Source organism: Cladophialophora bantiana (genome assembly GCF_000835475.1).
Source record: "Cladophialophora bantiana CBS 173.52 unplaced genomic scaffold supercont1.10, whole genome shotgun sequence".
Lineage (NCBI taxonomy): Eukaryota > Fungi > Ascomycota > Eurotiomycetes > Chaetothyriales > Herpotrichiellaceae > Cladophialophora > Cladophialophora bantiana.
Genome location: NW_015971584.1, coordinates 1,443,332 through 1,459,047, shown reverse-complemented (window position 1 = coordinate 1,459,047; position 15,716 = coordinate 1,443,332). Strand labels below are relative to the sequence as shown.

At 50.5% G+C, this 15,716-nt stretch overlaps 7 protein-coding genes and 1 non-coding gene across 8 annotated transcripts; 5 read left to right on the top strand and 3 right to left on the bottom strand.

The window, feature by feature from the left end:
* Positions 1–1,618: 1,618 nt before the first annotated feature.
* Positions 1,619–3,042, bottom strand: Z519_07430 (uncharacterized protein; the record flags this gene model as incomplete). Its single annotated transcript, XM_016765164.1, has 3 exons — positions 1,619–2,032; positions 2,089–2,295; positions 2,374–3,042. 3 exons carry the CDS (start codon positions 3,040–3,042, stop codon positions 1,619–1,621), a joined length of 1,290 nt encoding a protein of 429 aa, XP_016619114.1.
* Positions 3,043–3,773: 731 nt separating this feature from the next.
* On the bottom strand, positions 3,774–5,116 carry Z519_07429 (uncharacterized protein; the record flags this gene model as incomplete). Its single annotated transcript, XM_016765163.1, has 2 exons — positions 3,774–4,835; positions 4,907–5,116. The coding sequence occupies 2 exons, from the start codon at positions 5,114–5,116 to the stop codon at positions 3,774–3,776; spliced, it is 1,272 nt and encodes a 423-aa protein (XP_016619113.1).
* An 893-nt stretch (positions 5,117–6,009) lies between these two features.
* On the top strand, positions 6,010–6,657 carry Z519_07428 (uncharacterized protein; the record flags this gene model as incomplete). The annotated part of the gene is made up of 1 exon (XM_016765162.1): positions 6,010–6,657. The coding sequence occupies one exon, from the start codon at positions 6,010–6,012 to the stop codon at positions 6,655–6,657; it is 648 nt and encodes a 215-aa protein (XP_016619112.1).
* Positions 6,658–7,169: 512 nt separating this feature from the next.
* Positions 7,170–7,256, bottom strand: Z519_07427. Its single transcript has one exon. It is a non-coding gene; the product is annotated as a tRNA-Tyr (tRNA).
* A 564-nt stretch (positions 7,257–7,820) lies between these two features.
* On the top strand, positions 7,821–8,909 carry Z519_07426 (uncharacterized protein; the record flags this gene model as incomplete). Its single annotated transcript, XM_016765161.1, has 1 exon — positions 7,821–8,909. The coding sequence occupies one exon, from the start codon at positions 7,821–7,823 to the stop codon at positions 8,907–8,909; it is 1,089 nt and encodes a 362-aa protein (XP_016619111.1).
* A 507-nt stretch (positions 8,910–9,416) lies between these two features.
* Z519_07425 (uncharacterized protein) lies at positions 9,417–10,052 on the top strand (the record flags this gene model as incomplete). The annotated part of the gene is made up of 1 exon (XM_016765160.1): positions 9,417–10,052. One exon carries the CDS (start codon positions 9,417–9,419, stop codon positions 10,050–10,052), a length of 636 nt encoding a protein of 211 aa, XP_016619110.1.
* Positions 10,053–11,328: 1,276 nt separating this feature from the next.
* Positions 11,329–11,799, top strand: Z519_07424 (uncharacterized protein; the record flags this gene model as incomplete). The annotated part of the gene is made up of 2 exons (XM_016765159.1): positions 11,329–11,435; positions 11,505–11,799. The coding sequence occupies 2 exons, from the start codon at positions 11,329–11,331 to the stop codon at positions 11,797–11,799; spliced, it is 402 nt and encodes a 133-aa protein (XP_016619109.1).
* An 876-nt stretch (positions 11,800–12,675) lies between these two features.
* Positions 12,676–15,547, top strand: Z519_07423 (uncharacterized protein; the record flags this gene model as incomplete). Its single annotated transcript, XM_016765158.1, has 3 exons — positions 12,676–12,787; positions 12,838–14,885; positions 14,936–15,547. 3 exons carry the CDS (start codon positions 12,676–12,678, stop codon positions 15,545–15,547), a joined length of 2,772 nt encoding a protein of 923 aa, XP_016619108.1.
* Between the last annotated feature and the right edge of the window lie 169 nt (positions 15,548–15,716).

Sequence of the window (15,716 nt, the reverse complement as noted above, 5' to 3'; positions counted from 1 at the left end):
GAATGAGGCAATGTAGAATGGTATGTTGGTATGTTGGCATGCTCCAGTCCAACATGTCAACAGGCCAACTCCTTCCTTTCTTGGACGTCACGTGATCCCTTCAGCCTCATTCCCCGAAGCTGTCCCTTCGGTTGAGTTTCCTTCCCTGTGCGTCCTTCGCAGGTTCTTAAGGCTGTGTCCAACATTAACTACCATATCATTGTCTTCGTCATTAACAATTGAGACGGCCTATCCATACGATGGATTAAGGCTATCTTCATACTCGCAGCGACTCGAGGGCGAGCCGCTTTTTAGAGGGGGGGCAACTATCACGAACCCACCGTTGTCCCTAAGTACTCTACGCTCTTCACCCGAATCGGGTGGACGGTATAGAAAGAAAAGGAAAGGATAAGGTAAAGAACGGTTAAGGCATAAGGCTATCGGTTAACGCTGCCTTACCCTTTTCACGTGATAGAAAGAGAGGAAGCTATAAGAGTCTTCTCTCATCTAAATCGGCTAAGAGAGAACTCTTCCTTTTTCTTAAGCGTTGAGTCGTTGTCAATAGGGCTACGTAAATAGAACAAGACATTCAGCTACTCTAATTCCTTTATACCTACTACGTTGCGTAGGTCCCTAATAATTCTCAACGCTTATAGTTAGTATAGATTAATTAAGAATCTTTAGTTCTATATATATAGAAAGTTTTAGCTTAATTAAAGATATATCGATAGAGATATAATCGATTAAAGTAATTATAATCTATTAAGAATCTCTACTAATCCTAACTAGGTTAGAGTTCTCAGCAATAATCCTAGTATAGTATGAGCTGGTTATGAATTACGCGCGGTATAAGCGGTCCTATGTTACTAAGAACTATATAGTTCAGTAGATAATATGAGTTGGCTACGAAGAGAGTGTAACTAGACGGGGGAGGAGCGTAACTATATATCCGTAGTGCTGGGTCCTGCTCAGTCCTACTTAGTCCTGCTTAGTCCGCTCAGTCCTGAGCACCACTGAGCACCGCTGAGCACCACCGAGCGCGTCACGTGCCCCAGCCTTATCCTACCTACCTGTCAGGGCTGTTCCTCGGGCGACCTATCTTCCCGTGCACCTTGTCTCTCTCGGCCGTACATAAGGCTAGTTGTAACATAATCTTATCTAAGACTTTTAAAAATCGAGGTGTCGCTAAGACTCTTAGCTAATTATTTCGGAAGGTTAAACGATAAATATTTAAAAAGACGACGTAATTACCAAGATTATCTACTTAATCGCTTACTAATAGCGTCATATAAACGGCTCGAATGAAATCTAGGCCATTTTCACGTATCGAGCCTCAGAGTCGTTTATCCCAACATTCTTTGAATTTTGTGATTGGCCGGCGCTTTAGCTCATAGCCAAGCCAATCAGGGCGTAGCCCCGGTATCGGGTCTAAGGACTGAGACAAGCGATAGGAGCCTTCGAAAGGTTTGATGTTGAAATTCCTCATCCTCGACCCGCGCATGAAGGCGTTCCTCAACACACCCTCATCTGCTCACAACGCGAACCGATATAGTTCGAGCTTGTCTACACCATTTCAAACCCCGCAATATGACACGCACCCAGCTGATAGACTTTTCCCTGAATCATCTATTTTGCCGCATTATTTGAGCCTTACCCTCAGCTCCTCCTTCGCTTCCCTGCACATTTCATCCACATCCACGTTTGCAATAAGTCCATTCCGTTCATTGATCTCTCTTTCGATCTTCACAAAATCTCTACCTATGCCATCAGCGCGCCATTCATAGCAATCTCCAATCCACCGACTACTCTGAACAAGCCACTGCCCTCGCTCTTTGCGCCGAGCATTGAACGTCGCGAATACTGCCTCTAGATCCGATGGTGACTGGACTCGCTCATCGGAGAGCAGAGAGGCCAGGATGGCAGAGTCCTCGACGCAGAAGCCTGCTCCCGCACCGTGATGAGGGGATGTCGCGTGTGCCGCGTCTCCAGATATGCATATGCGACCTTTGTGAAAAGTAGGTACCGGGTGGTCCCCTAGGTCAAAGATTGCCCACTTCCAGACTTGTCAGTATTATTCGATTCTGCTTCTCTAGTGCTACTGCGACTTACCACGTCCAAATCAGGCTTCGTCAAGTTTAGCAGTCGGATCACGTTTGAGCCATATCCGCTATAGTCTCTCAAAGCGTCTTCTCTCTTCGCCGCTCTTGTCAGTCGCTGGGAATCTGGCCAATCATCTGGACTCGTCCTAAAGGCGACGATATTTAGGGTCTTGCCGTGATTGACTGGAAACGTCAAAACATGCCCATTGGGACCCATCTGTGGTGTCCAGGATGTCAGCACGGACCTGAGACGGACCGATCGAATGACCTCAAGAGGTGCAAATAGTAGACTCACATGCATGCAAGCATTCATGGCCAGCTCTTCACCAACAGCGTCGATAGCATCTTCCATCCTTGCTAGCCCTCGATAAGCATACTTGTGAGTATAGCTCGGTTGCGCACTGGGATGGTCGTTTCCGACTATGATTTGCCTAACCCTAGACTTGATACCATCACACCCGATCACAGCATCTGCTTCGGCGGTTGATCCATCTTCAAACTTCATGACCAGTCTTCCATTCACATTTTCAGAGATATCGGCGAGCTTCTTCCCAAACCGGGCAATATCCCTTGGGATTAGCTTGACAATCTCATCCAGATAATGCGCGCGATGGACTCCATTCTGGCCCAAAGAGTTTTCAATCGTGAACGCAATGTCCTGCCTCTCTTGTCTTGGATTTGGCCCCGCATAACCGTCGAGATAGTCGAACCAGACATACCTTTTCTCTGGCCAAGCATTGCGGGTGCAGACTTTTTCAAACGCCTTGTACACGCCCTCGTGGCAGACTTTCATAGCTTGTACCGCATTGGGGGAAAAGGAAACACCTGCGCCGATCTCGCCGAACTGAGGCGCTTGTTCGTATATTATGACGGGGATGTGGCGGTGATGAAGCGCTATGGCGAGGGTCACACCTGCGATACCACCTCCAATTATGGCGATCTCAAACTGTCTGCGTTCGAACATTTTCCTGGCTATGCCTTGCGGTGTTTTTAAATTGATCGGTGATTATCGAAAGGCGTTGAGCAAGGGGCATAATTCTTTGTGCATTTATATATGTTGAGAACGCTCTCAACGGAAATCTCAACCCTCAATATTATAGGGATCTGCCCTCTGTGCTCGGTACAGTGACACGGGCTGGAGGGCCGAAATGCTTCCGCAAGACTGAGATATGTACTCGATTCCTATTGCCCTAGATGGAAGATACAGGCGTCGCTGCGTACGACAATCCCACAACAACGAACCCCGCAAGTGTCGATCGTCGTTTGCAGCTTCACACATAATTACATCCACGGACTCCGCATTCGCCCGGCCACAATCTGGAGGAACGTTTCCGGTCCCCATTTCCGAAGGCTCCATCAGAAATCTCTCGGCGGCGCTAGCTGTTATGGCCTTCAGGACGACTCCGAAGTAACAGGCTTGGATGTTCGGAATCTTTTCCTTCCGCGCTGTCGCCTTTCTTACGATTGGAGTGTTGGATTGTACGAAGTCATCTCTCGATCTTGACCTTCCACTCATTCCTGCGACGCCGATGGCCAATATCGTACAACTGAAGGGACGCCGAATATATCTCACGCGCGTGATTCAGGCAGGTGCCGCTAGCTTTCGCCTTCAAGCGACTAGATCAAAGGAAAGACTTTCAATCGAAGCAATGGCCTAGTTTGAGATTCACGGTTATCCGCATATCAACGAGTTGATTACGGATTCAATAGGTCTTTCCTCCACGTTGCGACAATCTTGACATGGTCGTCCTTGTTCCTCACCAGCTCTTCCAAACCCTTCTCTGCCAAATCCTCGACAGGGAGCCTCCTCGTAATCAGAGCCTCAGCTCCAGCGAATTTGCCTGCCACAAAATCCTCCACCACCTCCCGATAGTCATCATCATTGTTTCCCATGGAGAACTTGATGGTTAGCTCCCGGTAGAAAGCAAACTGCATCGGCACCTTGAACGGCTGCTTCCATCCAGCGATGTTGAGGTAGGTTCCCTTCAGTCTCAAGCTTTCCATGCCCGCTAGCATGCCCTCTTCTGCACCGGCACAGTCAAACACAATGTCAACCCCTCTCCCTCCGGTCCTCGCTCTACAGACCTCTGCCACATTGGACGCCATTGGATCCAAAAGATCCGCTGGTCCAGCCAGTCCGAGCCTTCGAATCATCTCACTCCTCTTGGCCGTTGGCTCTGAGACCAACACCCTCCCACTTAGACCGGCGCCCACCCCTTTCGCCCGCAAATTTAGGAGGACCGCCAATCCTACGGGCCCACCCCCAAGCACAAGCACGTTCAACCCTGCGAAGTCCGTAATCCCGCTCGCAGAAAGAGCATGGCGCCCTACCGTTAAGGGTTGACAAAGGACAACGCTATTCAGATCAACACTCCCATCATCAGGAAGAACATGACACATCCTCATCTCAACGTTGACTTTCTCACTGAAGCCCGCGCCACCGCCGCCGCCACCGTTGAGGCCAATATATCCCCAATTTGCGCACATATTATCACACCCACTTGTGCACGCTGTACATTTCCGACAGACAATCCGTGGATCGACCATTATCGGCGTCCCAAGTTTGAGCGGGCCGTCGGCAGGATACCCTGAAGCTAGCGCAGAGATACGACCACAGAATTCATGACCAAAGGTGACAGGAAGATGTTCTTTGGTTATGCTGTGGGGTTGGTCGGGTGTGTTTATTGTGAAAGGTCCAGATGTATATTCATGGAGATCAGTACCACAGATGCCGCCCCAATAGACATCGATCGTCACCTAGGTCGATCAGCGGTGTTAACAGGTAGGTGAAAGAAGCGATCATAAAAGATCTGCCTGAGTTGACTTACTTGGTTCGGCCCCGGTGGCGGCGGATCGGGAATTGTCTCAATCCTGATGTCGCGCTTGCCATAGTAACGAGCCGCTTTCATCTTTCCTACCCTGGTGGGTCGTGTTGATGCAACACGAAGATCTGTGTTGCTGGTTGTCGCTATGGCGGACATGTATAACAAAGATCCACGGTCAACCATAGCCTCGGACAGGGTTTTTCCGCTCGGCATCTTGTGAGAACTTTCTGGCCTGACTCGGCTATCCATATTGAGGATTTGTGTACAAGAGGCAAGTCCATGACCCAGCCATTATTCCCTACGGTTTGACAGATGTGCGGGGTTGGCGCATGGCAATTGGAGCAAGACTCAAGGAACAGCTTCTGCTCTGGCCGTCGAACTGAACTGTCTGGAGCAGATGCTGGAACATTTATTGATCCTTCACCGCGGATGAGAATTGGCAGGGTCAGTCGAAAAGCGGACGACGCCATTACAAATTTCTTCTTTGTTCTCATGCCGAAGTACATCTTTGTATCTGTTCGTCCTCATCGGAGATCGCGAAAGGAAAATGCGCACGTGCTAAACAAACAAGCACACTGGTCAATGTCTGACATTTTGCAATCTAGACTGCGGTGAGGAGAACTCTTTGTATTTAAATCCCTTATCCGCATGCTGTTCTGATGGTAATAACCTAAAGGAGTAGGCATGAGGGTAGAGTAACGCCAGCTGAATATCTGCTATGCCTCGAGGTTTGCGGGATTCGTCTCCAAAGTTTGCAGCACGTCTTGAATTTCACTTACCTGGCTCGATCCGCCAGTTCCGGCGTCTGACGAGTGGCTATCAGACGGGCGGATTCTCGGCAGTCGGTATCCGAATAACGATCGTACGACCTTTACTTGACACAAGCACAAATGAGAGCACTGGAATTCGCCAATGCACAATGCGATTGAACGCAATATGCTCCAATGGACCTACCTCACGCCACTTTGTAAACAATGATCGACGTTGGCTGATTGCCTCGGAGTCCCTATCGATATTTCACAAAGTATAATGATCCGCTATAAAGAGCCCGGAGGCGGCTGGAGGTCTTTGTGGGCGGTGGCCATATCCCTCGAGCAAAAGCAAAAATGAAGATCCTGGCACAAGAGGAAGAGCAGGATTACTACGCCCACGTCCGCAATTCTGGGGTAGCTGCTGGCGTTGGTGGTTTCCTGCTCGGCATCGCAGCTACAGCGGCCTTACGTCGATATTACGCACCCTTTAGGCACCTCTCCCCAGCTGTGCGATCTACCATTGTTATATACCCCACTATTTTTGCCATCAGTTACGGGACAAACCACGGGAGCCACGCGTTCGAGTCTCGGGTACACCCAGAAACCAAACAGTATTTCAAGGAAAGACAAGATCTATTTGAAAGGAGCCATATCGGCGAGAGTAGGAAAGAGTTGTCACGGGAATGGCTATATGAACACAAAATTCCCGTTTTGGGAACCACTTGGGCGCTGTCGATGCTAGGCAGTCTGCGGCTATTTGGCCGGGATCCTTTGGAGACAGGCGTGAGAAAACTTGTTCAGGCTCGCGTCCTGGCCCAAGCGACGACATTGTCCGCGCTGCTTCTATTGGCGCTGATCGAAGCCGACGACATGAAACAGGGAAATGGGAAGTACCAGAAGGTGATAGTGGTGGATACCAGCGATCCAGCACACCGCCAGCGTTTGGATGAGCAGTTGGGTCTTGAACTACACCCGACACCAGTGACGTTGAAAGGCAGGTAACCAGCCTTTTTATAGTCAAACCACAAGACTAACCTATTCCTTGTGCAGAAATTGTCGAAGGAGCCGAAGTGGCGGAGAAGGAGAAGCATAAATCGTGAAGATGAGAACCTCCAAGGCGTCTGAGGTTAATTGGTACCACGCGATTGCCGCATAGTGACTGTGCAACAAGGGGAATGATGCAGCTTTAATAGGTTTTATATAGGCTTTACACTCTCTGGACCAGGTTAACCAGTAGGTAATAGTGCCTGATATATATCCGAGGATGTGAGGATGATAACCACGCGAAAAATTTCAACCGGCAAATTTCATTGATAGGAGCAGATTCTGCTGGATGAAAACACGCTCCGGAATTTGTATATACAAGTTACTGCCGCAAAGATCGAAGATGGAAACTAGAAGTATTTTTGTTCCTGCCTCGGTCCGCACAAAGCAAAAATTTCGACTCAGCTCATTTTCTCACTTCTGTAGCAGAAAGAGGCCAAAAAATAGCACACCCTTGAGGGCTGCTTCACTCTCCTGACCCAGAATCGAACTAGGGACCTTTCGGTAACAATTGCACATTACAGCCGAACGTGATGAACCAACTACACCATCAGGAGTTCAAGTCATGACTTGATGACCCTTTTTGCGGGACTTCACAATATGAATTACAAATGGACGGCTATTTCGGGAAGCCCGGATTGGCTCCGCGAGGACCCCCTGTCGCCGAGCGATCCACCTTTGAAATGCCTACCGAGTAGGTATGTAGTAGGAAAGATTCCTTCTGAGGAGCCAGGGCGGTGGTGCAAACGCACTACAAGACTTATTTCTTACTGCGTTTATGGACAATCCAGCTCGCTCAGCGAAGACGCGCACGAGTGATGCATCGCGAGCCTTATGGGCTCGCCGCTCGAGGTCCGTCGTCATCCTTGCTCTTCCGCTGTTAGCAAGCGCCAATATCAAATCTGACGGCTACTGGCAGATGACCATGGGCTTCTATTGAACAGGCTACCCCTCGATCTCCTCCATGCAGAGCTGCAGAGACGACAAGATGCGCCCGCGAAACCGGCATGCGGAACAGTGGGAAGACGGGGTACCTACAACACCGCTATCCACGTCTTTGCCCTGTTCCTCATCCTAGCACTGAGCACACTCGGTACGACAAGATAGCAGCTCCCTCGAACATGACCATCGATGTTGACATACGCACAGCATGCTCCTTTCCTATCATCGCTCGCCGCTTTCCCAAACTCCCTATCCCGCACCGCTTTCTCTTCCTCTCCAGGCATTTCGGTACTGGTGTCCTCATCGCAACGGCATTCATCCATCTCCTCCCTACCGCCTTTATATCCATGACCGATCCGTGTCTGCCGGACTTCTGGACACAGACATACCCGCAAATGCCCGGGCTGATTGCCATGTTGTCGGTTTTCATGGTAGTGGGCATTGAAATGTTCTTTGCAAGCAAAGGGGCTGGACACAGTCACGCGGCTGAGTGGGAAAGGATTCCCCACGAACAGTCCACAGAAGAAGGAGGATCGTCTACTTATGGCAATGGACATATTCCATTAGATCGCCTGCAAGCGCCAACAACGCCGTATACAGATGCATCACCGAAACCTTGCGACTCGGCGTCCAGCGACTCGGATTTGGACCTGGACGACCTCGATCCCGCCACCGACGAATCCGCAACATTGAGTAACCCACACAGGCGCAAAATCTCCCAGCATGAAAACAACTTTCATGGTCACTCTTCCAAAGATGACGAGAACCCCCAACGTCTCTTTCTCCAGTGCCTGCTCCTTGAAGCCGGCATCCTCTTCCACAGCATCTTCATCGGCATGGCCGTCTCCGTCGCGCAAGGCACACAATTCGCTGTCCTGCTTATCGCCATTTGCTTCCATCAGACCTTTGAAGGATTTGCCCTCGGCTCGCGCATTGCAGCACTCATACCTCTGCTGTTCGACGCTTCTTCGCCCAAACCCTGGCTGATGGCTCTCGCGTATGGCGCGACAACACCCATTGGCCAGGCAATGGGAATCGTCTTGCACTCTTTGTATGACCCTGCGAGCAAGGTGGGACTGTTGATGGTCGGTATCACGAATGCAATCTCCAGCGGTCTTTTGCTTTTTGCTGGGCTGGTGCAATTGATCGCAGAGGACTTCCTTAGTGAAAAGAGCTATGATGTTTTGAAGGGCAAACGAAGGATCGAAGCATGTCTCGCGGTGGGCTTGGGAGGGCTGTTGATGGCGATAGTGGGAGCATTTGCCTGATCACCGTGGTGATCGATATAGTTGAGCGACGGCAAATAAACTTGCATATACTTGATAGATGAATTTCCATCTTGGAAAATCAGTATTTCCCTTCCTAACTGAACGACCGGGCGTGGCTGCTGCTGTCCTAATCTAGAAACAGAGGCCCCGTACGAGGTACAGAGCGAGATAGGTAGGTTCGACAAGGCGAGAAGAGCACGGTTCGAGGCTGGCGAGGCTTCCCTGGCTTCCCCAACATACTGGGAGCCCCGGAACGTGCGTCATCCTGCAGCCACGACTCGCGACCCAGACAACGCTCGGCTCACCTGATGAGGAACCCAAAACATTCCTCTCACCTGATAGCTATTGCAGCAATATCGTTTGATCATCGCCTTCAGACTCTCTCATTCGGAGTACCTTTCTCCCTCAAGAGCAGAGTTGAGACTCCGTACTCGGTACCTGCTGTACAGTCGGCGATCTTTGTGTCTCTGCAACTTTCCAGAAATCACATCCTCATAAGCTGCAGCGATGGCCTACGTTCCAGGTCTCACGCTCCCTGCGTCCGTCTTCTCCAATGCCCCCATCTCGATCCTTCTCCCCGTCGGACTGGGCTTGGGATCCGGTCTCGTCTCTCAGCCCGGAAAACTAATTCCTAAGAGGTTCTCAGACCAGGCGGCGACAGAGCGAGGAAAGTTCAGGAGCGCGCAAGACCAGTACAAGGCTCTGAAGCATCCTCCATTCAGACCACCACCTTGGGTCTTCGCTCCAGCTTGGTCCACCCTTTACTTGATTATGGGCTACGCCGCTCATCGTGTCTGGACGATCGGTATGGCAAGCCCGAATCCTCAGACAGTGGAAAATGCAAGAAGAGGGGGAACATTGTACACGATACAGCTAGGCTTGAATCTCATCTGGATGCCCCTATTCTTCGGCCTAGGCAGACCGATTGAAGCCATGCTCGACGTGGTCACCCTGACCGGCACTGTGGGTTACATGACCTATGTATGGCACAAGGTCGACGATACAGCCGCGTATTTGATGGCGCCATATCTTGCCTGGCTGGGATTCGCAACATATTTGACCGCCGGGACCGGTCATCTCAACGGATGGACGATCAAGCAAGAAGCTGAAAATCAACAAGAGACTGAAAAGAAGGAGTCATAATGGGAATCGTGTTTTCACATCGCGAGAAGATTTTGGTCGACATCTCTGGACTCTTTCATGACACGGCATCTATGTGAAAGTGGTCTCTTTTTGAGACAAGTAAATAGGCCTGGTATCGTACTCTTCGTTGGCAGGACACACCGTCAACGTATCCGCAATTCAATGAACCCACAATATTTATGAAATGATGCTAGAGAAGCATTGACTTTTGCTCACTGCATGCATGATCCAGTGACCTCGGCGTAGGATCCAACATCCAGAACATTGGCTTTGAAATTAGCCATTTGTTTCTTTGGCCCGCTAACACTTCAGGCACTAGGCAACGCGCCTGACTCAACCGTGGCGTTATAGCGAGCCTCTCGCATTAGAGTGACTGATCTTCAGTTTTGCATATACTGAACACGTTGTCTGACGCTCTCGACCTTCATAAATGCATTCCTCATTGGCCTCTTTACTCATGCCCTTCCACCTAGCTTTTTGTGTCCTTCACGGTGGTTGACCAATGGCAAGATGGCAGTCCCCGCTTGACACCCATCTTCACGCTATCCGCACATTCTTGCCGGATGTGTTGGGAAATATATCTATGCTGCTGAAAGGGGAATTCATATGTGCCTCTGCTAGAGGGTGAATCTGCGCTTAAATATACGAATTCGTTAGTCGCGTTATGCACATGCTGGTCAAATCTACAAATGGCAAACACGATCGCGTTCACCAACCTGGGTATCGACAATCGAGGGAGGCATTGCGGCTGTGAGGAAAGATAGGTTGTACCAGTGATTGATATTGCCTTGGACAGTATCTAATGCTCAAATGTAGACATCAATTGGGTTTGTTTCTGTATTTCACAGCTAATCATTTTATGCAGCGTAATATCTTTCTCCCTTAGTGGGTACGAACTTGGAGACATGCGTTCTGGTTACGGCAATGGAATTTCGTTTAAAGATAAGTATCGCTCACGACATCACCCCGACTTCTACGGGACGCAGATATAGCCTCCATATGGGTCTAGCCCAAAAGGACGGGGACCCTAGACAGTTCCCCATATATTATACTCCGTATTCCATACACGGGACGTGGAAGGAGGAGTGCGACGGCGACGTTGGAATGTGCAGCTGGTGGACTGGGTGCGGGTTTGCCGCTCGTGGGGCCATTTGGGCCATGCATGATAATGCAGATGTCATCCGCTTGTGATTGGTGAAGCAATGGTCTCTGTGCGACCGTCCCGTGTTTGTGCCTGGCAGGGCATCTGAAACTGCAATGCTATAAAACCCCAGCAATGGCCATTTCAGGGTCCGGATCCTCAAAATCCCGAAGGATCCAGAAGGACACGAGGAGTAACTGCGAAGTGCCAAACCGCGAAAATGTCTGTCACACAGGGGACTTGTAGGTAACTAGGAGGTTATACTGGGTAATGTCAACGTACCTCTCTGATAAGTAAACAGGGTACACCAGCGAGCATATTCGATTGCAAAGGCTTGCCTGCTCGATCATTAACTTCCACGAAACGCCGGACGCTGTCCTAGACCAGTCCGAGCTCGATCTACTCAAACGCTTCGCGGACAGCCGTCCATTGAGAATCGAGACAAGATCCTCAAAGAGAAAGGTTGAGTTGATGAGTCTGGTCAGCGAAGGGGAAGTAAGGCAGCAAGCAGCGGAAGCCTGGCTGGCCATTTGGTCTCCCGGTATGGGAGCGACGAGCCAGCCTCGGATGACCGAGACTGGGAGCTTCTTACAGAATGGTTCGTAAAAGGGATGCCCACAGGTAAGAATGTCCAGCGCTGAGCTCAATGGCCAAGCGAGACTGGTACTTCAGGGTTTAATATAAATATGGATGTAGACGAATGAATTTAATGAATGTTGCCAGCCATTTTGCCATGTCTCCAGAAACTAAGGCGGAAATGCCAAGCCATATCACGTGCGACAGGATTGTGCCTCTTTCGCCTCCTCCCACCCAGCAACCAATCGCGCTCTTTCTCAGCCAACTGCGTCTCCGCCTCAGCTCGCCTTTGGGAAGTTGGGGAGGGTCAAGAGGGCTTCACGCCGCGGTTCGTCGTTCATCCAAATCCTCCTCATCGTCCATCAACAGCACTTGGTGCTGCATTGCGATACCAGCGTGCAACCAACTCTTTGCTTCAAATCTTGTAAGCTCACTACCTCTGTTCTTCCTGCCGTCGCGCTATCATCTCTGTGCCGCTACAATTTGCGGCCCTTGACCTTGACCTCTCCAGTCGCCGAACTGTCTCGACGCTGGGTCAGAGTCCACCTTCTACCATTCCACTTATATACTGTTACCATTGCTGGCCTGCATCTTTTCTCAGATAGGCGCACTCGATGCCTGCGAGCTTTCTTCCTTCTTTGACCCGCACCTCTACTCATTTCTCAATGTCGTCCTCCAATTCATTGTCCCCTCACTCATTTCTAACCTCTGCCATGTTTACTCTTAGCTACCCTACCTTGAAAGCTCGGCGACTCGGAGACCACATCACCTGAATCGGCTATTTTATGGTCAGCACTGCGCTCTACTTCTCCAAATGACATAGCGCATTGGTGGGCTTCACCTAAGCCATTTCGTATCTGAACGCAGAAGGATTATTTACCGCAAGACTCGAAGCTTCGAAACAAGATGAATCCATACGAGGCCTATGGCTCTCCAACAAATGATAGATCCCCCCCGAGATACCGGGGACGGGATGAGTCTTATGAACGGGGCGACTCATACCGACGAAGATCTCCTGGTAAGCAAAGTACATGTTCCCATCCAATGCATAGCTCACAATTAGTCCAGGAGGCAACGATCGACGTCGGCCTGACCCACGCAACCGTTCACGTTCCCCGGTAGCCATTGATCGTTACCAACCAGACCGAGACAGGGACCGAGTCTCGCGCGATAATTTGAGGGAGGGCGCTAGACCTGGTGCAAGAGATACGAGAGATGCAAGAGACGCAAGAGAACGGGATGATCGCAGAAGAGCACCTTCGCCCACCGCTGCAAATATTGATCGATATGTTCCAGGTCAAGAATCCAGCAAACCTGTTGTCAAGGTCAATCCTCTCGCCAACCCCCTAGCTCTGGATACGCAAGCTGGTTTCAGCTTCTTCGCAGATTGGTGGCGGTTCGAACAACAAGTTAAAGAAGAGAAAGAACGAGCTAAGCATGGTGGCAGACGTCCTTCGGATCGTGTCAAGGGTGAACGCGAAGCCAAAGAAGACCGCGAGAAGGAGCGGGCACAAATTCAGCAGGCCTATGACCTGTACAAACAAGAGTTTCAGGTGAAGATGGCGAGACAATTTGTTCAGCAGCACAAGGGTGAAGAATGGTTCAAAGAGCGATACGTTCCAGAAGTACGAGACCCGATTCGGAAGCGTCTGATGGAGTCCCGGGAATCAAGTTTCGACCAATGGGTCAAAGACTTGGAAACGGGAGTCTTCGATGATTTTACTCTTGAAGGAATCTACAAGAATGATAGCGATGGTGCTGGTGGGATGGTGGAGAAAGAAGAAGGCGAAGCTGTTGGTGGTGGTGAAGTCTTAGGCGTGCTGGACCTTGTCCCTGCCAAAGGGGGTGATCTGAAAGATGAATCAGTTCAACAGCCCGCTCTGCTCATCAAGACGCTTGCACCTAATGTCGGCCGTGACCGCATAGAGGAGTTCTGCAAAGAACATCTGGGGGAGGAGGCGGGGGGATTCAAGGGCTTATCATTGAGCGATCCCAATCCGGCAAAGAAATTCCATCGCATCGGCTGGATCATGTTGAATCCTGCTCTGGAAGAAGACGGCGATGTTATGCAGGACATTGAGCGGGGTGATGGCCGGGAAGAAGATGGTGAAGAGGGCAAAGAGAAGCCTCATCCGGAGAAAATCACCCCGGCTCAAAAAGCTCTGGATCTCATCAACGGCAAGACCATTGCTGATCCGGTGAGAGGCGACTTTACCTGTCATGTTGGCATCCACAACGCACCAAGTGCGCCACGGAAAAAGGCCCTCTGGGATCTGTTCTCTGCGCCAGAACGGATCGAGCGAGATCACGAACTTGCGAGGCGACTTGTCGCTAAGCTCGACGCTGAACTGGGCAAGGATGAGCATTCTGGGTCTTTGACGAAGATTGATGCTCGAGCGGAGCAAATGAGAAATCAGGGTCTTTTACAGCCTCCGCCGAAACCCAAAAAGCCAAACTTCGAAGACAACGATGACGAGATTAAATTCGAAGAGGAAGGTGAAGAAGGCGAAGAAGACGAAGATGAACAGGATGACGAAGAGTTGCTGGTCATCAAAAAGAAGCTTGATCTGATGGTTGAGTATCTCCGCCGAGTGTTTAGCTTCTGCCTGTTTTGCGTCTTCGAATCCGATTCCGTTCACGAATTAGTCCGAAAGTGCCCCGGTGGCCATCTTCGAAGACCGCGGGCTGGTTTGAGCTCGGCAGCCAAGGCTGCCGCCAGAGCGAGCGCGCTGGGCGAGCCATTCCCGGGCAAGAAGAAAGACGGCCGAAGTGAGAATGGCATGGATGATGAGCCGCTTAGCCCCGTTCAAGAGAGGCGCCCTCAGAAGTTCAACAAAAACGATCAGCAGCTCCTTCGAGCGTTCAACTGGGTTAAGACTTTTGAGGAGAAGGTTCTGCAAATTCTAGAACCCGAGTATGTGGATTTGAAGAAGATTGGAGGCAAGCCTGTCGAGGAGGCTTTAGATGAAGAGCTGGCGAAGTTTGTCAAGCAAGAAGACGAGGCCAAGTTCCGGTGTCGGGTGCCCGAATGCACGAAGCTGTTCAAAGCCGAGCATTTCTGGCGGAAACACGTGGAGAAGCGACACGAAGAGTGGTATCTGGCGCTCAAGAAAGACGTAAGTTTTCAATTGTTCACCCCACGGTCCCCAAGCGCTAACAATCCAAGCTTCAACTTGTCAACACATACGTTCTAGACCCTTCGCATATCGCACCGTCGCGGTCGGATGCTAACTCCAACGGCCATTTCCCTCTCCCTCAAAACCACCATCTGAATAATGGCACTCCTCGTGGTTTCAGCCTCCAAAACATAGGAATGAACATGATGAATTTCGGACAGAATGCGATGATGAATATGCAAAATGTTCATGGTCCACTCGTGCCTGGGGCCAACTTCAACACGGAAGGTATGAATGGAAGCGGAGGACATGCCGGTGGCCCCATTCGACGTGGCGGAGGCAGATACGGCAATCGGCCCGGACCATATGATCGAAATCAACGAGGCAGTCAACGTGGGTACAACAATATGGGAGGCATGTTGCGAGGCAACCTTGTCCCTGGTCTCACTCCGGGATTCATTGCCCAGGGTGGAGGTGGAGGCGGTGGCAAATGGGGAGACGGTGCAGGTGGTGGTATGAACGCTATGGGACCAAGAGAGGCGACTCAAGGCAGAAGTATCAAGAGCTACGAAGATCTCGATGCTCAGCCCAACAGTAGCGGAGGCCAGGTTGGCGCAGCTGCGTCGGCGCAGGCTGGTGGCGGTGCAGAGCTGGACTACTAGGGTTGATCTGGCTGCGTACCATTTTTTTTTAAAAAAAAAAAAAAAAAAAAAAAGAAAGGGCACGTCTTCTTCGGGGGCTTTTGTACGAGTTAAGGAGAGATGGACATGTCGAAAGAGGTGCACATCATCACGTCATCACATCTAACAAACAGAAAGTTCTCAGCAATCA